At 42.2% G+C, this 25,158-nt stretch overlaps 1 protein-coding gene across 5 annotated transcripts in view; it reads left to right on the top strand.

Moving 5' to 3' along the window:
- The window catches only part of FNDC3A (fibronectin type III domain containing 3A), a 459,441-nt gene that overhangs the window by 217,899 nt on the left and 216,384 nt on the right, over positions 1-25,158 (top strand). For 3 of the 5 annotated variants that reach the window (XM_073613181.1, XM_073613185.1, XM_073613183.1), the window contains one exon: positions 21,586-21,661. In XM_073613181.1, the coding sequence (XP_073469282.1) occupies positions 21,586-21,661 (76 nt within the window). Of the gene's footprint in view, positions 1-10,923; positions 10,996-21,585; positions 21,662-25,158 lie in introns of all 5 variants that reach the window. The other 2 variants (XM_073613177.1, XM_073613178.1) reach the window with 1 other exon arrangement.

Here is a 25,158-nt window from a genome sequence, read left to right as displayed (position 1 = left end):
AATATTATATATATGTATTATATTGCTTTATGATTTTATATTCTATTTTATTGTATTTTTTAGAAAATCGATTTCTATTGTTTTCAAATTCGATTCAAATTTGTTTTCGAATTCGATTGTTTTCTAATTCGATTCGAATATGCTTTCGACTTTGATTCGAATATGTTTTCGACTTCAATTCGAATTTGTTTTCGAATTCGATTCAAATTCGTTCGCTTTTTTTCGGATTAGTTTAAATTCATTACTTTTGTAATTCGGAAATTCGGATGCATCCGAATTTCCGAATAATGAAAAATTTGTCTGAATTTCGATTCGGAACAAAACGACATGCACATGTCTAGTAACCCCCTTTCTCATCTGGCGCAACACTGAACCCCCTGCTCATCTGCCCTATCACTGTACTGTACTGTGCTCTTTTGTCTCACCGCTGAACCCCCTTCTCATCTCTGCCACCACTGTACCTCCTGCACTTCTGCCAAACCATTGTACCCCCCTGAACATCTGCCCCACTGCTGTACCCCGTTCTATTGTCCCACCGTTGAACCCCCTTCTCATCACTTCCACCACTGTAACCCCGTTTCTCAACTGCCCCACCACTGTACCTCCTGCTCATCTGTCTCACCTCTGTACCCCCCTGCTCTTCTGCCCCACCGCTATAACCCTCTGCTCATCTGTCCCACCAATGTACCTCCTTTCTCCTCTGCCCTGCCACTGTACCCCCCTGCACAATTGCCCCACCTCTGTACCCCCCTGCTCTTTTGCCCCACCAGTGTAACCCCCTTCTCATCTGGCCCATCACTTGCCACCACTCCTCTGTCCTACCACTGTAACCCCCTCCTCTTCTGTCCCACCGCTGATCCCCCTTCTCATCTCTTCCACCACTGTACCCCCTGCACATCTGCCCCACCATCGTACCCTCCTGCTCTTCTGTCCCACCGCTAAACCCCCCTGCTCTTCTGTCCCACCGCTAAACCCCCCTGCTCTTCTGTCCCACCGCTAAACCCCCCTGCTCTTCTGTCCCACCGCTAAACCCCCCTGCTCTTCTGTCCCACCGCTAAACCCCCCTGCTCTTCTGTCCCACCGCTAAACCCCCCTGCTCATCTGCCCACTGCTGTATCCTCTTCTCATCTATGATATTTGCAATATGCAGAGTGGTGCAAGGAAGCAGAGATGAGACACATCTACCTGTCCTGGCACACTCATCCCCGCTGAGCCACCTCTCGCATCCAGCCCACGTACTTGTTTGTGATGTATGTGATGTCACATACAAGCATCTGGAATGGATGCGCAATAATGAGCTCAGGTCAGGGGGAATTTTTTGAAAGCCGTGGGCCTGTGTGCAAGATAGGGCTCCCCACAGCTGAGAAAAAGTGCAGTGCTGAGCGCCGCAGCACTGCACTGATTTTCATTGCACTGAATACTGGCTGTGGCTTAAAGGGACACAGAGTGCAGGGGTTCAGTAGTAACTGAAGCAAAGTTCAGGGGTCAGGTGTAAGTGATGCAGAGTTCAGAGGTTGGGAGTAGATGATGTAGAGGTTGGTAGTAGTAGATGATGCAGAGATGAGGGGTCAGTAGTAAGTGACACGAACACACACACACACACATATATATAATTTTATTTTTTTATTTTTTTTCAACAAAGTTCCCAGAAGCTCAACAATAATTCCACAAACTGTCACCTGATTGGGGTTTTCTCAATCAGAGTTAAATGCCTTCTTTCTGAGATTGGTAGTGGCAACCAAGCAAGTCATCTTCCTCCAGATGGTGGGTGGCACTAGCAGGACTGTGATTGGCTTTGGCAATGGCCAATCACAGTCGTCCTGCTGAAAACAGGGACCGCCCTCCTAGCAGAACTGCACCCAATCTCTTCCCTATCACAAGAGCTGACGATCGCAGCTACAACAAAGTTGGATAACCAATCAATGTTTCCCATTGTTTTCAATGTGTAGGGGCACAGTGAATTCCCCCCAGTGCAGGTGTGGAATTGTGAGATTGGAATGCATTAGCGTCTCACTGACACTTCCCTGCACTGCTCTGTTGTTGGGGAGGGAGTCGGGTGCTGGCAAAAGAGGCTTTGTGTGCCGGGGGTTGCCTACCCCTGAACTAAACTAAAGCACTGCTTTGAAGCACTGTTTTGTTGCACTGTCTTGTGTAGCACTGGTCACTTTATTGATTTAATGATGTGCTCCTTTATCGATGCGAATGTGAAACACTGACCACCATTTAATTAGAAGGTAGCCCTGAGGAGTATTAAAGAAGCATTTTATATAAAGATATAGGTAATTCCACGCAGCAAGTAGTGTGTTTATATATAGAGTGTGTGTGTATATACAGTATCTCACAAAAGTGAGTACACCCCTCAAATTTTTGTAAATATTTTATAATATCTTTTCATGTGACAACACTGAAGAAATGACACTTTGCTACAATGTAAAGTAGTGAGCGTACAGCTTGTATAACAGTGTAAATTTGCTGTCCCTTTAATATAACTCAAATTAATGTCTAAACCGCTGGCAAAAAAGGGAGTACCCCCTAAGAGAAAATATCCAATTTGGGCCCAATTAGCCATTTTCCCTCTCCAGTGTCATGTGACTCATTAGTGTTACAAGGTCTTAAGTGTGAATGGGGAGCAGGTGTGTTAAATTTGGTGTTATCCCTCTCACTGTCTCATACTGGTCACTGGAAGTTCAACATGGCACCTCATGGCAAAGAACTCTCTGAAGATCTGAAAAAAAGAATTGTTGCTCTACAGAAAGCTATAAGAAGATTGTCAAGACCCTGAAATTGAGCTGAAATTTTATAAAATATTTACAAAAATGTGAGGGGTGTACTCACTTTTGTGAGATAATGGAGGTTATTTACTGAAGGCAAATCCACTTTGCACTACAAGTGCACTGCAAGTGCACTTGGAAGTGCAGTCGCTGTAGATCTGAGGGGAAGATCTGAAATGAGGGGAAGCACTGCTGATTTTATCATCCTATCATGTGCAAGCTATAATGCTGTTTTTTATTTTCCTTGCATGTCCCTCTCAGATCTACAGCAACTGCACTTCCAAGTGCACTTTCACATCATACACACACACAGTGCTCAGCATAAATGAGTACACCCCTTTTGAAAAGTAAGATTTTAATCAATATCTCAATGAACACAAAAACAATTTCCAAAATTTAAACAAAACTGAGTTTTATAGAACATTTGTTTAGCTCATTACATGAAAGTAAGGTTAGTAATATAACTTAGATTACAAAATCTTCAGTTTTGCTCAAATTGGTTGATGCAAAATGAATACACCCCACAACAAAAACTACTACATCTAGTATTTTGTAGGACCTCCAGGACTTCTAGTCATGGAATGAACAAGTTGGCAACATATTGCAACATCTGTCTTTTTCCATTCTTCAAGAACAACCTCTTTTAGAGCCTGGATGCTGGATGGATGATGCTCGTCTCTGCAGAATTCCCCATAGGTGTCCAATTGGGTTCAGATCAGGAGACATACTTGGCCACTGAATCACTTTCACCCTGTTAGCCTTCAGAAATGCAGCAGTGGCCTTAGATGTGTGTTTTGGATCATTGTCATGTTGGGAAAAGTGCACGACGACCAAGGGCACGGAGTGATGGTAGCGTCTGCTCTTTCAATATAGAGCATTACATCTGTGAATTTATGATACCGTCAATGAAATGCAGCTCCCTGACACCAACAGCACTCATGTAGCCCCGCAGAAGGACACTGCCACCACCATGTTTCACTGTAGGCACCATGCATTTTTCTTTATAATCCTCACCTTTGCAACGCCATTCAGTTTTAAATCGGTTCCAAAAACAATTACCGTATTTATCGGCGTATAACACGCACAGGCGTATAACATGCACATTCATTTTAAGAGGGGAGTTTTAGAAAAAAAAATTAAATTTTAAATAAGGAGCTTTGAAGCAAAATAAGGGTCAGTGCCCATCTGCAGCCTCATCAGTTCACATCAATGCAGCCTCACCATTGCCACCAATGCAGCAGCCTCACCATTGCCATCAGTGCAGCAACCTCACCATTGCCATCAGTGCAGCCTGATCAATGTCCATCTGCAGCCAAGAGGAGACAGGGAGGGGGGCAAGACGAGCACCGACAGATTACATACAGTGAAAATCTCCTATGATAGACAGAACAGTGGTCCAATGGCGGCCCAGGAGACGGGACTTCCTTTTACAGAGGCCGCCAAGTAAACAGGAGATTCTCACTGTATGTAATCTGACGGCGCTCGTCCCGCCCCCCTCCCTGTCCCCTCCGAGGCAGCTAAAATTGAAGTATCGGCATATAACACGCACACGCTATTTGCACCCGATTTTCATGGTGAAAAAGTGAGTGTTATACGCCAATAAATACAGTATATTGGTGTCTTCACTCCAGAGTACAGTGTCCCAGTCGTTGTCTTTTTCAACATGGGCCCTGGCAAAATCTAGGCAGGCTTTTTTGTGCATGGGCTTTAGGAGAGGCTTCCTTTTGTGGCCGACACCCATGCATGCCATTCCTCTGCAGTGTACGCCGTATTGTGCCACGGGAAAGAATCGCCCCAGTTTGGCTTTCTACTTCTTTAGCTAACTGCAGTCAACTTGCATGGCTATTTTCTTCAACCCTTCTTATCAGAAGACGCTCCTTTCGAGGTGTTAATGTGGACGTAAACCCACTCTCATCCTTTCTAAACTACTGCCATAGTGCATATCTATAAGGATATACAGAAAATATTTACCCCCTTGGCATTTTCCGTGTTTTGTTGCCTCACAACTTGGAATTAACATGGATTATTTGAGGATTTGCATCATTTAGTTTACAGAACATGCCCACAACTTTGAAGATGTTTGTTGTTTGCTTCACAATAAAAAAAATAGGACAAAATAACAGAAAAAGTCAATGTGCATAACTATTCACCCCCCTAAAGTCAATACTTTGTAGAGCCACCTTTTGCGGCTATCACAGCTCCAAGTCACTTTGGATATGTCTATATGAAATTACCACATCTTACCACTGGAAGTTTTGCCCACTCCTTGCAAAAACTGCTCCAGCTACTTCAAATTGGATGGTTTACGCTTGTGAACAGCAATTTTTAAGTCTGACCACAGATTTTCTATTGGATTGAGGTCTGGGCTTTGACTAGGCCATTCCAACACATTTACATGTTTCCCCTTAAACCACTCAAGTGTTGCTTTAGCAGTGTGTGGGTCTGCAGGTGGGTCTGTTGCCCGGAGCTCGGTGGGTGGAGTCGTGATGTAAGTAGACTCCCCACCCACCTTTACACTCCCCTTGTCAACATGCATTTTCTCTTGTGTACTTCTTACACTGAACTTCTTCTATGATTACTAACATCCAGTCAAAACCCAGAAAAGTCACCACATGACTTCAGCATGCCCAATCATGCTGAGGTGTTGAGCAACCAATCCAGGGAGAGCTGGAGAAAAAAGGAGGAGGGGATCTGAAGTACACAGAATGCCTCTCTCAGGCTCCTGCATGAGATATGCAAATCACCTGTCACTCACAGCAAGGGGGAAGAACTGACTCCTATTTCTATGTGTCAGTTTTTATCTCACTGAAAAAAGATAAGAGGATTGATCAGAGCTGGATTAACTTTGTGGCAAGACTGGGCACAGATGACATGAAATCCTATACTGTACAAGGTGCAAGCCTTAATTAAAAAATAAAATTCAGGTTTACATCCACTTTAACTTCTGTGGATGGCATGGATGTCTCTGTGAGATGGTTGCAGTTCCATCTTTGTTACATTTTTTTTTATCACTTCTGCTACAGTATTTTGACCAGAAAAGCTTTGCTGATCTTCTTGTAGCCTTCACCTTTCTTGTGTAAATAAGTTATTTTCTTTCTCAGGCCTTGTGACATTTCTCTTCCATGCGCTGCCATTGCTGGCAGCATGAAATGGGAAGGGATTTTCTTAAAGTAACATCCTTTTATAATCCGCTTTCTGTTGGACACCTGTTTAATGAATAATTAGGCTCGCCTGTAGTTAAATTCTTGGTAATTAGGATTTTGTTGTCTAAAATGTACCTTTGCTCCTAAGAATTTCATTGGGGTGTATTCATTTTTGCAACATGGTCTTGAATGAATTTGTTAGGAAAAATGCTTTTTTGTGTGTGCAAATTAACAAATCTTGGTTGCAATCAATGGCCCGCATTTGTGGGAGTATTTTTTAGTATATTGTCCCATAGAAAATGTTTATTCTGAACGGAAGGTAAAGGTTTTCTGACAAAAAAAAACATACAGTGTGTGTGTATGTATATGTGTATGTTACATAGTAGGTGAGGTTGAAAAAAAGACACAAGTCCATCAAGTCCAACATATGTGTGTGATTATATGTCAGTATTACATAGTATATCCCTGTATGTTGTGGTCGTTCAGGTGCTTATCTAATAGTTTTTTAAACTATCGATTCCCCCCCCCCCCCCCGAGACCACCGCCTGTGGAAGGGAATTCCACATCCTTGCCGCTCTTACAGTAAAGAACCCTCTACATAGTTTAAGGTTAAACCTCTTTTCTTCTAATTTTAATGAGTGGTCACGTGTCTTGTTAAACTCCCTTCCGCACAATTTTTTTATTCCCTATTGTGGGGTCACCAGTACGGTATTTATATAATGAAATGTATCCCCTCTCAAGCGTCTCCTCTCCAGAGAGAATAAGTTCAGTGCTCGCAACCTTTCCTCATAACTAATATCCTCCAGACCCTTTATTAGCTTAGTTGCCCTTCTTTGTGCTCGCTTCATTTCCAGTACATCCTTCCTCAGGACTGGTGCCCAGAACTGGACAGCATACTCTAGGTGTGGCCGGACCAGAGTCTTGTAGAGCGGGAGAATTATCGTTTTATCTCTGGAGTTGATCACCTTTTTACTGCATGCCAATATTCTGTTTGCTTTGTTAGCAGCAGCTTGGCATTGCATGCCATTGCTGAGGAAATCTACTAGGATCCCCAGGTCCTTTTCCATCCTAGATTCCCCCAGCGGTTCTCCCTCCAGTGTATAGATAGATTGCATTCATATTTTTGCCACCCAGATGCATTATTTTACATTTTTCTACATTAAACCTCATTTGCCATGTAGTTGCCCACCCCATTTATGTGTTCAGATCTTTTTGCAAGGTTTCCACATCCTGCGGAGAAGTTATTGCCCTGCTTAGCTTAGTATCGTCCACAAATACAGAGATTGAACTGTTTACTCCATCCTCCAGGTCATTTATGAACAAAATAAATAGAAATGGTCCCAGCACAGAACCCTGGGGGACCCCACTACCCACCTCTGATCATTCCGAGTACTCCCCATTTATCACCACCCTCTGAACTCACCCTTGTAGCCAGTTTTCAATCTGTGTACTCACCCTATGGTCCATGCCAACGGACCTAATTTTGTACAGTAAACGTTTATGGGGAACTGTGTCAAATGCTTTTGCAAAATCCAGATACACCACGTCTACGGGCCTTCCTTTATCTAGATGGCAACTCACCTCCTCATAGAAGGTTAATAGATTGGTTTGGCAAGAACGACTCTTCATGAATCCATGCTGATTACTGCTAATGACACCATTCTCGTTACATACTATTGATGTTAGGCTAACTGGCCTGTAATTCCCAGGGGTGTATTTTGGGCCCTTTTTAAATATTTGTGCTACATTGGCTTTTCTCCAATCAGCTGGTACCATTCCAGTCAGTAGATTGTCAGTAAAAATTAGGAACAATGGTCTGGCCGTTACTTGACTGAGTTCCCCAAGTACCCTCGGATGCAAGCCATCTGGTCCCGGTGATTTATTAATGATAAGTTTCCCAAGTCTAATTTTAATTCTGTCCTCTGTTAACCATGGAGGTGTCGTAAGGATAAACACTGCAGTTTTGGTTACTGAAGCCCCCCCCCCCCCCAATTCTTGTGAAGACTGAAGAATAAATTACCTTTACCTTTGCCATCTCCCTATCTTTTGTAACCGGATGTCCGTCCTCATTCTTTATGGGGCCAATATGGTCTGTCCTCCCTTTTTTTACATACTTGATGAATTTCTTGGGATTTTTTTTTTTTTTTTTGCTCTCCTCCGCTATGTACCTTTCGTGTTCTATCTTAGCCGCCCTAATTGCACCCTTAAATTTCTTGTTGCATTCTTTATAAAGTCTGAATGCTGATGATGATCCCTCAACCTTGTATTTTTTGAAGGCCTTCTCCTTTGCTTTTATATGCATTTTTTACATTGGAGTTAAGCCACCCAGGACTTTTGTTCGCTCTTTTAAATGTATTACTCAGTAGGATGCATTGGCTAATGCCCTTATTTAATATGCTCTTAAAGCAAACCCATCTCACCTCTGTGTTTTTTCCTAAGATTTTATCCCAATTCATGCCTTCTAACAAGGTTCGTAGTTTAGGGAAGTTGGCTCTTTTGAAATTCAGTGTCTTTGTATTCCCCTTATGTTTCCTATTTGTGTGATTTACACTGAAGCCAATTGACCTGTGATCGCTGTTTCCTAAATTGCCCCGTATTTACACATCCGTGATCAGGTCTGTATTGTTGGTAATCAGCAGATACAGTAACGCTTCATTTCTAGATGGTGCATCTACCATCTGAACCATGAAATTGTCCTGCAAGATGTTTAGGAACAAATTTTAGGAGCCTTATACAAATGCGCAGTTCCCCTTGCCCAGTCCGTGTCTGGATAATTAAAATCCCCCTTTTTATAACACTTCCCATCCATGCTGCTAATACAACTTGTGATAGGAGATCCGTCTCCCCCCGCCTCCCTCAGGTTAGGGGGGCCTATAGCATATTCCCAGTAATATTTTCCCCTTAGCTTCATCCCTTTGTCTCTCCACCCATAAGGATTCCATCTCCTCTCTAGCTCCCTTAGTGAAGTCATCTCTCACATTCACTTGTACATTATTCTTGATAGATATATATATATATATATATACACACACACACACAGTGGAGACGGAAAGTATTCAGACCCCCTTAAATTTTTCACTCTGTTATATTGCAGCGATTTGCTAAAATCATTTAAGTTCATTTTTTTTTTCTTATTGATGTACACACAGCACCCCATATTGACAGAAAAACACAGAATTGTTGACATTTTTGCAGATTTATTAAAAAAGAAAAACTGAAATATCCCATGGTCCTAAGTATTCAGACCCTTTGCTCAGTATTTAGTAGAAGCACCCTTTTGATCTAATACAGCCATGAGTCTTTTTGGGAAAGATGCAACAAGTGTTTTACACCTTGATTTGGGCATCCTCTGCCATTCCTCTTTACAGATCCTCTCCAGTTCTGTCAGGTTGGATGGTAAACGTTGGTGGACAGCCATTTTTAGGTCTCTCCAGAGATGCTCAATTGGGTTTAAGTCTGGCTGGGCCATTCAAGAACAGTCACAGAGTTGTTGTGAAGCCACTCCTTCGTTATTTTAGCTGTGTGTTTAGGGTCATTGTCTTGTTGGAAGGTAAACCTTCGGCCCAGTCTGAGGTCCTGAGCACTCTGGAGAAGGTTTTCGTCCAGGATATCTCTGTACTTGGCCGCATTCATCTTTCCCTCGATTGCAACCAGTCATCCTGTCCCTGCAGCTGAAAAACACCCCACAGCACGATGCTGCCACCACCATTCTTCACTGTTGGGACTGTATTGGACAGGTGATGAGCAGTGCCTGGTTTTCTCCACATATACCGCTTATAATTAAGGCCAAAAGTTCTATCTTGGTCTCATCAGACCAAAGAATCTTATTTCTCACCATCTTGGAGTCCTTCAGGTGTTTTTTTTTTAGCAAACTCCATGCGGGCTTTCATGTGTCTTGTAATGAGGAGGGGCTTCCGTCGGGCCACTCTGCCATAAAGCCCCAACTGGTGGAGGGCTGCAGTGATGGTTGACTTTCTACTACTTTCTCCCATCTCCTGACTGCATCTCTGGAGCTCAGCCACAGTGATCTTTGGGTTCTTCTTTACCTCTCTCTCACCAAGGCTCTTCTCCCCCGATAGCTCAGTTTGGCCGGACGGCCAGTTCTAGGAAGGGTTCTGGTCGTCCCAAATGTCTTCCATTTAAGGATTATGGAGGCCACTGTGCTCTTAGGAACTTTAAGTGTAGCATAAATTTTTTTTGTATAACCGTGGGCAGATCTGTGCCTTGCCACAATTCTGTCTCTGATCTCTTCAGGCAGTTCCTTTGACCTCATGATTTTCATTAGCTCTGACATGCACTGTGAGCTGTAAGGTCTTATATAGACAGGTGTGTGGCTTTCCTAATCAAGTCCAATCAGTATAATCAAACACAACTGGACTCAAATGAAGGTGTAGAACCATCTCAAGGATGATCAGAAGAAATGGACAGCACCTGAGTTAAATATATGAGTGTCACAGGAAAAGGTCTGAATACTTAGGACCATGTGATATTTCAATTTTTCTTTTTTAATAAATCTGCAAAAATGTCAACAATTCTGTGTTTTTCTGTCAATATGGGGTGCTGTGTGTACATTAATGAGGAAAAAAATGAACTGAAATGATTTTAGCAAATGGCTGCAATATAACAAAGAGTGAAAAATTTAAGGGGGTCTGAATACTTTCCGTCCCCACTGTGTGTGTGTGTGTGTATATATATAAAATATTGTAATCTCTAACAAGCAGGGCCTTCTGATTCCTACTATATTAGGTTGTATTGTAATTGCACTGTCTGCCCTTATGTTGTAAAGCTCTGCGTAAACTGTTGGCGCTATATAAATCCTATATACTATAATATTATGTGGCAGTAAATAGCAAGCATGTTACGCAATCAACTTTCTCAGAATCCTCTGCTTTTATATAGCTTTTAACCCCAGTTGTGGCTGCCCGATGATATCAAAGCTCTGTGGCAGTGAAAATGTGTGGATACTCTTGTTGCCCTTCATCATATTTGATAACTTCATTTTCTTTTAGACACCAAAGGAGTTACACAGTGTTTGCTGGGGATCAAGGCTTTGGAGGCAGAACAGTATGACTTCCTTTAAGGTGAACAGAAACATTAAACCCTTACATTGTAGAGTTAGGAAGGGAAAAATTAAGCCTCTTACACACAATGCGAATGATCATCCACTTTTTTTTTTGGGGGGGGGGGGTTTGCATCCTAGTCTATCAAAAATGAAGAGGTTACTAAAGTTCCGAAAATTCAGAATACAGAATAGAACTTCAGAAGTGATGCAATGTGTTTTATTGTAATGTATTCTTTCATTTCCGAGCATGCGTCGTCTTGGTCTTCCGATTTTTGAATGAAAATTGTACGTTTTGGTATAGTACTAGAAAATTTTTTGGGTTTGTCCCTTCAGGTATTTTCGCATGAACTGTCATGATTGACTCTCGAAAGCTGTGTACGCATGATCAGATTATCATACGATCACTTGAAAAGTTGTCCGATTTTCTGATCATGTGTACTAGGCATTACTCTCGTGTTGCTTTTACTTTTCCCCTAAGGCAATATATCTCCTTTGTGGTCACTGGTATAAAAAGATTAGAGGAAATATCTCTCGGGTACAAAGATAACAATGAAGACTAAGGCCTCTTTCACACTTGTACGACTTGTCCTACGACTTGGGACTGCAAAGTCACATGACAAGTCGTTCCCCATGATTTCCAATGACAACTATTCATATTGGTACGACTTTAAAGTAGTCCCTGCACTACTTTGGTCCGACTTTGCTCCTACTTCAGCCCATTGAATATCACTGAAGTCGGATCAAAGTCGGATTTCCGTCTTAACTGATCCGTCTTTAGCATGTGACTTGTGCTCTGATGATCTTGAAGGGGAACTCCACAGCAAATTAAAAAAAAAAAACGGCATGCGTTCCCCCTCTGGGAGCATACCAGGCACTTTGGTCTGGTATGGATTTTCAGGGGAACCCCCTCGCCAAAAAAACGGCGTTGGGGGTCCCCCCCAAAATCCATACCAGACCCTTATCCGAGCACACAGCCCAGCAGGTCAGGAAAGTGGTGGGGACGAGCGTGCACCCCACCCTGAACCATACCAGGCCGCATGTCCTCAACATGGGGGGGTGGGTGCTTTGGAGCCCTGTGCCCCCCACCCCAAAGCACCTTCTCCCCATGTTGATGAGGACAAGGGCTTCTTTCCCGACAGCCCTGGTTGTTGGGGTGTGCGGGCGGGGGCTTATCGGAATCTGGAAGCCCCCTTTAACAAGGGGGCCCCCAGATCCTGGCCCCCCACCCTATGCAAATGCGTATCGGGTACATTGTAGTCCTTGAGGTCACACAATTATACTTTTTTAACCACTTGCCGACTGCCGCGTGCCGATATACGTCAGCACAATGGCAGCGGTGGGCAAATGGGCATACCTGTACGTCCCCTTTTTAATTTGCGTGCTAGTGCGTGCGCCGCCGCGTACTGCGTGAACGTTCCCTTGGACTCTATGTCCGCCGGTGTCCCGCAATCGTGGCACGGAGTGGCAGAACGGGGAGATGTCTATGTAAACAAGGCATTTTCCTGTTCTGCCTAGCAACATGACAGAGATCTACTGCTCCCTGTCATCGGGAGCAGTGATCTGTCATATTGTAGTGAGCCCATCCCCCCTACAGTTAGAATCACTCCCTAGGACACACTTAACCCCTTGATCACCCCCTAATGTTTAACCTCTTCCTTGCCAATGTCATTTACACAGTAATCAGTGCATTTTTATAGCACTGATCTTTATATAAATGACAGTAGTTCCAAAATAGTGTCAAACGTGTCTGATGTGTCCACCGCAATGTCGCAGTCATGATAAAAATCGCAGATCGCCGCCATTACTAATAAAAAAAATTAATAAGAAAAATGTCATAAATCTATCCCCTATTTTGTAGACGCTATAACTTTTGCACAATCCAAACAATATACGATTATTGCGATTTTATTTGTTTTACCAAAAATATGTAGAACAATACATATCGGCCTAAACTAAGGAAAACATTTTTTTTATATTATTTTTTGGGATATTTATTATAGCAAAAAGTAAAAAATATTGCTTTTTTTTTTCAAAATTGTCTTTTTTTTTTTTTTTTGTTTATAGCGCAAAAAGTAAAAACCACAGAGGTGATCAAATACCACCAAAAGAAAGCTCCATTTGTGGGGAAAAAAGGACATCAATTTTGTTTTGGTGTAACGTCGCATGTGCGCGCAATTGTCAATTAAAGCAACGCAGTGCCGAATCGCAAAAAGTGCTCTGGTCAGGAAGGGGGTAAATCCTTCCGGGGCTGAAGTGGTTAACATGTTTGTATACAATGGTTTTAACTTTATCCTATTAAAAACTTTCAATTTTTTTACCCAATATACATGTGTGCCTATAAAGTCCATGTTTCTACTCTAATTTCTTCCATACATTGTACCCCTACCCATTCACCTACAAAAAAAAAAAGTGCCAAAAATAAAACACAGTACACAGGTTTTTAAAGTAATTTATTAAGGCAACTCCATTGTTTCTTCCAATCCCTTCTGCCCTCTTCTCCCCTCTGCAGCTCGTCTGCCTCTGCCGGTTCTTCTCCCCTCTCTGGGTCTTCTCCGCTGATGTCTTCAAGCCCTCTCTGGTTCTTCTCCCTCGGTCCGCTGTCTTCTGCCTCTGCTGTGTCTTCTCTGCTATCTTCTCGCTCATGCACACCCGGGACATGATGGAGCGGTGACATCATGAGGGGTGGGGCCTCCGGATGACATCACCCGGTGACCCCGCCCATGCCAATATAAGTAGTTGCACACCGCGCACCCAGCATTAGAGCAGGAGAGAGCATCAAATTTAAATTTCCCCAAAGCACCCACCCCCTCATGTTGAGGGCATGCGGCCTTTTACAGTTCGGGGGGTGGGCGGGTGCTCCCTCGTCCCCACCCCCTTTCCTGACCTGCCGGGCTGCGTGCTCGGATAAGGGTCTGGTATGGATTTTTTTTCAGCGTGGGGGTTCCCCTTAAAATCCATACCAGACCGAAGGGCCTGGTATGCTCTTGGAGGGGGAACCCATGCCGTTTTTTTTTTTTTTTTTTTTTTTTTTTTTTTTTTATGATTTGCCATGCATTTCCCCCTAAAGAGTCATACCAGACAAAATGCCTTCATTGCCTGCATTGTCGGACATCGGTCCGACTTCATTGACGTCAAACTTCAAGTCGCAGGGCAAAGTCGGATGCACAGTCGTACTGTCGCATCGTACCAGTGTGAAAGGGGCCTAACAGATTTTGTAACCTTCCAGGTGCTGTTTCTGATGAACAGATGAGGAATGTGAGAATAATGAAGCATCCCAATGAATAGCTGACTCCATCGAGTGCTGCAGATTCATTTCTCACAAAACATATTTTGCTGAAATTTGACCTTTAGAAATTATTCACTGATAAATGAATCACTAGCAGTGAAGTCAAAACACTTCTTGATATGGTGATCACCTCCTCTAAGCCAGTTGTTATGTTACGATATCGGCCCTAAGCCACGCTGATTTTTATTAGTGCTCTGGTCCTTGAGTGTGACGTGCCTTGACAGCTGTGTTGTTTGTGTTGGTCTATATTGAGGCAATGAACCTAAATCTTACTCGGACATTTCAATTTTTCAAGGCACAATGGACTGGCTTGACAGTCAAAACACTTCATACGAATCAACAGGATAATGGGGGAAGTGCTTGAAATCTCACAAGTTCTTTTCTGATTTACATAAATTACCAAACCTTTGTTCATTTGAATATTGTTAAACCTGTTGTGGCTACAGGCTGCATTTGTAATTAGTGCCATTCCTAAATCACTTCTGTATTATCTCACGGAAAATATTCATATTCAAAACCAGAAAACCTGAGTTTTTCTGAGTTGGCGAATGAAAGTGCGTTTTGTTGCTGTGGGATAATTCTGGCAATTTTTGAAAAAAATAACGCCCTTTGTCTGCTAGTCTTTCAGCAAGAATCTCCATTGTCTGAGTATGTAGGGTAAGTGGCAGAAACAACTTCTTTTCTTATCTATTTCATTCACCTAAAGCAGATAAGTGAGGGATTAAAACAAAAACACCTGCATCTAGATTTTAAAAAACCTTGCTTGCTCATGCATTATTAAAATATCAAATGCTGCTTTTGCTATAATACTCAACTTTAATCCAGCACTGGACACAGACTTAAATACTGCACAGCGCAGAGCTGACGCCATAATGTTAGTACTACTGCCTGCAGTATTCAGAAACACCAAATGCTAACACACGAAGAAAGGGGAGAGGACCTGGGAAAGTCATCTGACCGTAATTGGCAATAAAGGTCTGCACACCACTAATAACTACACCACGTGTCAAACACGAGGCTCGTGGGCCAAAGCCGGCCCCCAGGTTTTGTCATGTGGCCTTTGCACCTAGTTTTGCAGCCAGAATGTGACAGAACTCCATTTTACCACCTCCAGCTCTCACCCACCACTCCCTCTCCCAGACGTCTTTTGTAGACACAGAAGACTTCTGTGTTTACAAGGGACAGCTTTGCTCTCGGGCTACCAGAACACACTCATAGTGGGGCATGGGGGGAAACAGATTTCCAGAATCGGGGAGAGAGAACAATTTGGGGTTGCATAGTGCACCCCTAAACTATGCACTCTGTCCTGCACCCTGTACGCAGAACACGCCTGAACCCTGCACGCTGTCCTGAACCCTGCACTCTGTACGTAGCGCACCCCTAAACTCTGAACACATAGCACACCACTAAACTCTGCATTCTGTGCATAGAGCTGTGGAACTGCACTCTACATAGCACACCCTGAACCCTGCACTCTGTACGTGACGCACTTTTGAACCCTGCACTCTACACAGAGCACTCCAGATACAACCGGCCATTTGAGGGTAACCATACTGCTGATGCGGCCTGCAATGAAATAGTTTGACACCCCTGCACTACACAAGTCAGCAACCAACAGTAGATTATTTTTTAGGGTGCTTAAACCTCTCCACAGTTTATCAATCTGTTAGTACAACCATTTTAGAGTAAACATACCACATAATAAAAATGCTTTCGCAATAAATTTGTATTAGGCAGATGCATACAATTTTATATATAGGTACAAATCTCCAAGCATGTCATATCCCATCGAGCATAATACAGCAAAGCTTTGGAGCATTTGCACAAGTACTTGTGCAAATGCTTGGTATCAGCACCGATACTAGTATCAGTGCAACCCTAGTACTGAACGTTTGCATGTATTTCTGAACATGAGCTCTTGTGCATCTGAACATGTAGCTCATTGTAGCACACATGTATTTTTGTTGATGTGATTCAACAGTGAAGTGTATACCTTTGCTGAAATATGCTTGGTGTGATTTGACGTACTTGAATACCTGTACCTACTGAATAATTGTATGTGTATGCCTAAACAAATTTATTGCTCAAGCATTTTTGTTATGTGGTATGCTTACTCTATATATTTAAAGTCAACTTACTGGCCAGAAGATGCTGGATTTAAGGTATGTGTAAATTAAAGAAAAAAATCGTTTTTAGGAGGGGATGGGTTGTAGTAAAGTGGATAATACTTTAAAGTGATATTAAAGGCATAGTTAAAAAATAAAACAAAACCTGTTCTACTTACCTACTCTCTGCGATGGGTTTGCACAGAGCAGCCTTGATCCTCCTCCTCCTTGGGTCCCCTGCCAGCGCTCCTTGCTCCTCCCCCTTGACCAGTGCCCCCAATAGCAAGCAGCTTGGTGCCAGTCATCTTGGCACACAGGGCCGCTGGTGACTCTCTCCTGAGCCCCGATCTATGCGTCCAGCCACGGCTCGGTCCTGCCCCCCACTCTATCCGCATTGGCTCACTAGCTGTGATTGGCTCCCACTGCTGCCAATTTCTCTAGCTGCTGTGTCTCAGCCAATGAATAGAGAGAAACCCGGGACAGCTGAGGCTTTCGTACACATCGCTGGATCAAGAAGGGGCTCAGGTGAGTATTAAGGGGGGCACTAAGAAGGATTTTTACCTTTTTATGCATAGAACGCATGAAGGTAAAAAAAAAAAACCTTCAGTCTTTAAAACTTGAGAACACTTTAAAACTTGAGAACCTGCAGTAGTGAAACCGGTCTTTACTTTCTTCAAAGGCAGCTGTCAGGAAAATACACATTAAAGTTCCAAACAAGTAAATATACTATTAAAATACATATATGGAAATATTGTTGAATTTGAACAGATTTCCAACTAGTTTCAGCAGCTTTTGCGATCTGCAGCGCATGATTATGAACTCTCCAGCTTGTTGCTCGAACAAAGTGATGTTGTCATTTGTCCTTTCTCTTCCTGTAAATGGTGTGGCCTTCCCTCTCCCTTCTGCTATACAGGTGATTACTGGAAGTTAACATAGATTTGGTACATTTTTTTTTCTTTTCTAATGAATACATGATTTTTTTGGATGATCAAATGAGTTGTGCCTTATTTTTTTGTTATTAAGTCCAACTTTAATACATCTGTGAAATGAGTCATTTGGTTTCTAAACAGACTTCAAACAAACAGACTTCATTGTGGAAAGTGGAGAGGCTTATAAATGTATTGTCTGCCATTCATATGGCAAGGAAAAACATAGTACGATTGTGTCAACCATCTGTCCTCAAATATGGTGCTCCTCAGACATGTGGCCACTATATATGTGTACACATAAACACAGAATGCAGTGTTTATTTTCTGTTTATGTGGCATAGTATTTTCTTTTTTTTAAAGGGGAGCTCCAGGCTTCCCTCAAAAAACAAATACTGTAGCCTCTGGCTTTAATTATAAGGACACTTGGCTGTCCAGGGATCCAGCTTTGTCCTCACCCAAGCCGATTCTTCATTCTATTTGGGTGCAGGCGCCGGCATCTTGTCTAAGGGAAACCCAGCAGTGAAGCCTTTATGGCTTCCAACTACTTAAAATATGGTTGCTTCTTAAAGGGGAACTTCATTCTCCCTTTACAATGTTTTTTTTCCCCCCTCCTCTGGGACATAGGTATTCGCACACCCAAAAAATCCAGCACTGGCTGGTGTAAGCAGATGCTCTATCTCACCATATCGGGTCCCATGCCACTATCTTCTCATCTGATGTCATAGGGGGATGGCCTGACTCTTCCTGATTCTTGCAACCAACCCCAGATCATGCGGTGCATGCGCAGTGCAGTAGTTATTCTGGGATGTGTAATATTTGTATCCCAAGAGGTTTAGGGGGTGCGACTCATCCTCACCCTCACCTAGGTTAGAAAGCCAAAAATACATGTCTGAGTCCTGCAGAAAAAGTACTAGAGGAGGGTGAAGGGCCACTTTAAGGATCAGACAGATGCTGAACTCTTCACTATGTGGGTTGATAGACTAATCAGAAAACACAGAGAACGTGTTTATTTTAATTTTCATAGTCACAATTCAGTACAGAGACATTATAATAGTGCTTACCATACTTGCCGAACAGCTGTTTACCAATTATTTTTTCATGCTGAAAGCCTTTATGTAATCCCTTTATCAGCTTGCATTGTGCATCATGGACAAAAGCGTGAAGCAAACTTGGCTTCTAATTGACATTCATCACTTTGAGCTGTTCTCTGACTTTGGTTCCATTCAAATCAAAGTTCTGGAGGCACATGTAGCTAAAAAATACTCTACATCAAATGTTAATTTATTTATTTTTTCTTCTTAGTTTGTGTAACGGGGCTTATTTATTTTCATCAGGAAATATTTCCCGTCTGCACTTAAGTGAAATTTGAATTTTATGGCATTCTAGATCTAATAAGCTACATCAGCATTTGTCACCTTTTTTAAAATGTTTCTCTCCCTGATCTAGGCAACTTATCCAAAGCATACAATGAAACTGCATAAGAAGAGGTTAATTGAAAATTGCATGTCAAAACAATCAGTAAATCCTGAGATACAGACAACTAAATGTGTGTGTGAATCCTTGTGTGACGTTTTTCCTAGGAAAGTTTAGCTAGCCCTATCCCCAAGCTCCTCTTTTTTTAGTGAGTGACTTGCTGCCACGTTAAAGGGACAGTATGAACACTTGGGAGGAGGGAGTGAGTAGGGCAAAGATTGACTTTTACAAGAAAAGTTACAATTTGCATATAACTTAAAGTATAATTCCTGTCAAATTCTAGCAAAGGCTAAACCTACTCCCACCCCATTCTAAGACTATTCTATCTACCCTGTGAAAGAAAAGACGTCTATACTTATCTATTCTGAAGTCGCTCTGGTCTGGTCACATGATTGGGTCCCAGCGCCGACTTCACTGTAGAGGAGCAGCAGTGACAACATCTGCAGAGCCCTGGGTGATGACGTCACCCATAGGCTTACTATGGGGTAGCCAATGTCAGCTGTCCCTCCTCTACACTGAATCTGACGCTGGGACCCGATAATGTGGCCGGACCAGAGCAGCTTCAGAATAGGTAAGTGTAGGCATCTTTCCTTTTACAGAGTAGATAGAATAGGCTTAGAATGGAGGTGGGAGTAGGAGTAGGTTTAGCCTTAGTTAGAATTTGACTAAAATTACTCTTTAAAGTACATGGAAAGCTTATTTGGATAACATTTCATTTTCTAAGGGCTCTTTCAGACCGCAGCTGGCAGGCACTATTGCCACCTTCTGACACCTGAATTCTTTTTTTTTTGCTTTTGTTTTTTTTTTTTACTTTTTTGTTTAAGACCTTATGCTCACTGGACGTTTTTGCAGCTGCTTCTATGGTCACCAGACGTTTTTTTTTCTTTTTCGGGCCACTAAACTCCCCCTAAACTCCCCTCCATGTTAGCCTGTGTCCATGCACACATAGGCTTTTAGCAGCATTTAGTGGCAGAGGCTTTTAGAGGCAGAAACACCCCCCCCAACCCTGACACCACCCCCCCCAACCCTGACACACCCCCCCGGCCGAAAAAATTATTTGGCGCACGTAATGTTGTGTTAACACGTCTAAATGCTTGTTAACATCAGGCATGTTTAGTGCTTGAGCTTTTATTCATTTCATCAGGCAGAGTAAATTGGTATTCTGGCCAATGGGTTGAATTAACGCCCAAGCACTTTCTGCCAAAATACTGCTGCCAGGAGAAAAGGCTTTTAGGAGAGTTTCCAAAATGTCCTGTGTGCATGAGGCCTAAAGTGGAGCTAAAGTAACTCACTGTGAGCAGGCAGGTTTTTTTATTGCAGAAGAGACATTCAGTGTCTCTTCTGTAATAAACTGTACCTACCTGCCTAATCACAGCGATCCCCAGAATGTAAGCTGAGCTGCACATGCACAGCTCTGCATACAGCGTCCCTGTGTGCCGAGATGACTGGCTCCTGCACATACTCACCAGTGACATCCTCTCATGCCAGCAAATGATGAGGCCTAAGGAACTGTTGGAAAGGTTCAGACCTGATTTGCCCCTGAAACGGAGAACAGGGACGCACTGGACCCCATGCTGCGAGCTGCGGACGCAGCGCGTTTGAACCTGGCCTTAAATAATAAAATATACATTTCACTTTTTTCAACCATTGTTGCACCTTTTTGTAGCAACTAATGAATTTCAATTTTTAGTCCTCATGCACACGGACGTTTTTACAGCTGCTTTTTTGAGCTTTTTTTGCAGCTTAAAAAGGCCTGTCTATGTTAGTCTATGGCTTCATGCCCACCTAGGCGTTTTTGAGCTGCAAGTGGCATAGGCGTTTTTAAGCTGTAAAAAAAACCCAGGACCAGTGGGTTCTGAAAGACGTTTTTCAGCTGTAAAAACGCTCTAACGCTGAAAAACGCTCAAAAACGTCATTCACCAACGTTTTTTAGCGTTTTTGATCCATTGAAAAAAAAAAAAAAAATTTGAAAAAAAAAAAAAACGCTCAAAAACGCTAACGCGGAAAAACGCTCAAACGCTCAAAAACGCTGAAAAACGCTATTGCAAAAACGCTGAAAAAAGCTGAAAAAAGTTAAAAAAAAAATCACTGCAAAGATACTGGCATTTTCATAACGTTTTTTTAACAGCCTGTGTGCATGAGGGCTTAGGATGAATTTGGTGGCAACAGTGCATCTGTATTGGGAGAGCATGTGACAGAGTGGCAGTGCAGGAGAACTGTTAGGAGACAAAGTGTTCTCACCATAAGGAGATGCCTGAACAAAGACCTTCATGGCAGGATTACTACGTATTATTTTAGGGTATACTAGAAATGGAAGCTGTGCCATCTCTAATGATTGGTTGCATGACATGGTGGTATCTGATTTTCGCTTTTTAAATACTGACGCCTACCCTATGATTCATGTGAGATGTGAATTTTGATGATAGAATTCCATTTTACTTGAATTTTGAAAAGCTTACAGCTTTACTGCTAAAGTGCTGGGGTTTTCTGGATTATGGTAAGATCAGGTTTCTGAAGTTGTGCTGCCCTATTCAGTTCAAACTAGCAAAACTGTGCCCAGCTGCAGATCAACAATGTAACAAAAATGAAAACTGTATTAATGAAAAAAACACAGCACAATCACCAGAAGAGGCCTGCACTGTGATTAAAATACATCTGTAGGGATGAATATATTCATTTGTGTACTAAAGCCATTTAACGTTTCAGAAGTATGCACTGTCAGCTTAATATTATTATAGGTACTTGAGATATGGTATGTGCTTTTTTATGGAAAATCTGGAAATGAAAACTTATTTCAGTTTCCTTACCTTACATAGGTTATTCTGGTACAAGTGAACCCAGGAGAAGCGTTTACAATAAGAAGAGAAGATGGACAGTTTCAGTGCATTACAGGTAAGTTTCATTTTAAAGCATTGGTGCACCCAATTGAGAAAAAAAGTTACTCCTCCTGAGTGATTATTTGAACCAGGTTGTGTCTTTAGATAATTATTCCTACCTATGAACCAGATCTTGACTAAAACAGCTGGGCATTTGCACAGTTAAACTGGGTGGGGAGAAAAAGCATATGGATTTCATTGTCTTTGTTGTGTGAAGATTATCATGGAAAACCCTGACGATCTTGGTAATAAGTATTTTTTCCTAGCTACCAATTAGATTCCAGACTGTTTTTGAAGTTTGAATGTGATTGGTGATGCTGGAATCAAAAGTAGACTAAGCTACATAGCACAGGCTTAAGAAAGTATACTTTGAGTCCATTCACACTAGCCACTGCGTTCCAGCAGGATCAACCCAATGTTTGTGCCAATCCCAGCGAATCGCAATGTTAATTTTTTTTTTTAAACAAACTTTATTGAAGTGTCAGGGTGACACACCATAATATTCTATCAACCAGAGTGCAGTGACCACGTTGCGCTGGAGAAAAGAACTGGCTGCCTGTGCTTGAATACCTGGTGTGAATCGACCCTTACAGCAATCCTGTGTTGACATTTTGTTCCGTTTCAGCCATTTCCGTCCGGTATCTTTTTCTCAGCCAGCGGATGGCTTTCCGAAGCGGCGGGAGGGGACGGTTTCCCCCCCCAGTGTTTCTAAGGCTTACCGCCTTCAACAGCACGCCGGAGAAATGATCTGACGGTGCAGCCGGCTAGTCACAGAGTCAGTAAGACTAGATATTCTCTGCTTTCTTCTATGGCCTTGGAGGACCAGAGCAATGTCATGACGTCACTTCCGGTCTAGGGCGAAAGTAAAAATTTTTTTTTTAATAGCAAAAGATCAAAAATTATTATTTTTTTTGCTTTTAACCACTTGATATCCTTAGGCCGTCATATGACGGCCTCGACTTTCCGGGGTTATATCTGAATGATGCCTGAGGCTACAGACATCATTCAGATATCGGCATTTTCAGCCGGCAATTTCGTACACCATAAGAACAATCATAGCGTCTGTTCCGCCGCTTGATCGTTCTTACGGGTGGCGAAAGGGGATGTCCACTCCCCCTCCCGCCGCCCTCCGGTGCTTCTACCGACTCACCTCAGCGATCGGTGAGTCGGAGAGCGGATCCGCCGGCGCCGGATGTAGATCATAGAGATTCCGCCGGAGTCTCTATGATCGTTCGGAGACCGGGCGCGATGTTATGACATCACGCCCGACCTCTGCGTTAAAAAAAAAATGGCGCCGCCTCGGCTGGGAAGCGGTGATCTTTTTTTTTTTTTTATTTTTATTTTAGGCTTCCCAGCCTAGAGGTGAGATATGGGGTCTAATTGACCCCATATCTCACTGTAAAGAGGACCGATCATGTCATATTCCTATTGCAAGGGATGTTTACATTCCTTGTAATAAGAATAAAAGTGTCAAAATAAAAAAATTTAAGTAAAATTAACAATAAAAAAAAATAAAAAATTTTTAAAGCGCCCCTGTCCCCGTGAGCTTGCACGCAGAAGCGAATGCAAACGTAAGTCCCGCCCACATATGAAAACGGTGTTCAAACCACACATGTGAGGTATCGCCGTGAACGTTAGAGCAAGAGCAATAATTCTAGCCCTAGACCTCCTCTGTAACTCAAATCATGTAACCAGTAACAAATTTTAAAGCGTCGCCTATGGGGATTTTTAAGTACCAAAGTTTGGCGCCATTCCACGAGCGTGTGCAATTTTGAAGCGTGACATGTTAGGTATCTATTTACTCAGCGTAACTTCATCTTTCACATTATGCCAAAAAATTTTGGCTAACTTTGCAGTTTTGTTTATTTTAAAGCATGAAACTGTTTTTTTTTTTTTTTAAAAACGCGTCTGAAAAATTGCTGCGCAAATACCGTGCAAGATAAAAAGTTACAATTACCGCCATTGTATTCTCTAGGATCTCTGCTAAAAAAACATTTATATTGTAGGTCGATTCTATGTAATTTTATAGCAAAGAAATTATGATTTTTGACATGTAGGAGCAAAGTGTCAGAATTGGCCTGGATGTGAAGTGGTTAAAGGTAAAGGAGACATTTGGGGTGTTTTTGACCCCAGATCTATCCATAAAGAGGACCTGTCATCCTTATTTCTATTGCAAGGGATGTTTACATGCACATGCATATGTAAACGGTGTTCACACCACACGTGAGGTATCGCCACTAACATTAGAGCGAGAGCAATAGTTCCGGAGCTAGATCTTCTCTGTTGTCTATGAGTATTGTTCCCATTCCACGAGCATGCATAATTTTAAAGCACGACAGGTTAGGTATCTATTTACTTGGCGTAACGTCATCTTTCATATTTTACAAAAAAATTGGAGTATATATTGTGTATGGAGTATATATTGCGTTTGGGAAACCAATGTGCAAATACCGTATGACTCAAAAAATGCAACTATCGCTATTTTATTCCTTTGGGTCTCTGCTAAAAAAAAATATATATATATTTTTTTTGGAGGCTCCAAGTTATTTTCTAGCAAAAAATACTGATTTAAACTTCGAAACAAAAAGTTCCAGAAAAGGCCTGGTCTTCAAGTGGGTATAGTTTACCTTCAAACATTGACTTGCCTGCCTTTTGTGATCGCCTCCATGCTCTTCCAAGAGGTCTGCACGCATTATTTTCAACAATTCCAATATCTGTCCTTCCTTTACTGCAACTGAACCATTTAACATTTTGGCTCAACCTTTTCCAATATGTTACTCCAGCCTTGAAGACCTATTGTACAGAGCTGCCAACTTTTGCCTTAAAAAAAAATCAGGCAAAGTGCATTTGGCCATGATAGTAGGAGTGCATGATGTTCAATACTGTAGATACAGTATTGGGTGAATGTTGGTTCTTTAATGCATAAACCGGAAGCGTGTTCAGAGACTTGTTTCTTTATGCCTCAGTGACTGTTTTTAATAAGGAGTTTATGCTTCAAGGACACTGGTTTATATTTATCCATTGACAGGGTGTTAGTCTTAGCTGAACTCTGCATTTTTTTTATGTATGTCTAAAAATAACTGCACGTTTTCATGTGTTGGGATAAGTCTTTATGGGCTTCAAGTACAGGCTCTTGGCAGGCATTTTGGTAACACTTGCAAGGTGTCCACTATTACTGTATGAGATAGTGTGAACAGGCGCAAAGGGCTCCATACACTTTTTGGCAGTAGTTAAACTGCGAGTTGTTTAGCTTTTACCGGAATGTTGCATGAACCCCATTGGCCTTCATTGGCACCTCTGCTAGGAAAACACATCAAATAGAAGCAGAGCATCAGTGTTCTGGGTGGAGTTAGGATTTTCTTGCACTTTTCTCTTATGTTTATTGAGGCCATGCATGGAACAACTTCTTTCTTCTATTTTGAACAGTCAGAATGCTGAAGGATGTTGGCAAACATTTTTTAACATTAAATCCTAAGCTTAGTGAAAACATTACTTTAAAAAATTCAGCACAAG

The sequence above is a fragment of the Aquarana catesbeiana genome, linkage group LG02 (assembly GCF_042186555.1).
Source record: "Aquarana catesbeiana isolate 2022-GZ linkage group LG02, ASM4218655v1, whole genome shotgun sequence".
Lineage (NCBI taxonomy): Eukaryota > Metazoa > Chordata > Amphibia > Anura > Ranidae > Aquarana > Aquarana catesbeiana.
The sequence above is the reverse complement of the archived record's forward strand: the minus strand, read 5'-3'. Positions and strand labels throughout refer to the sequence as shown.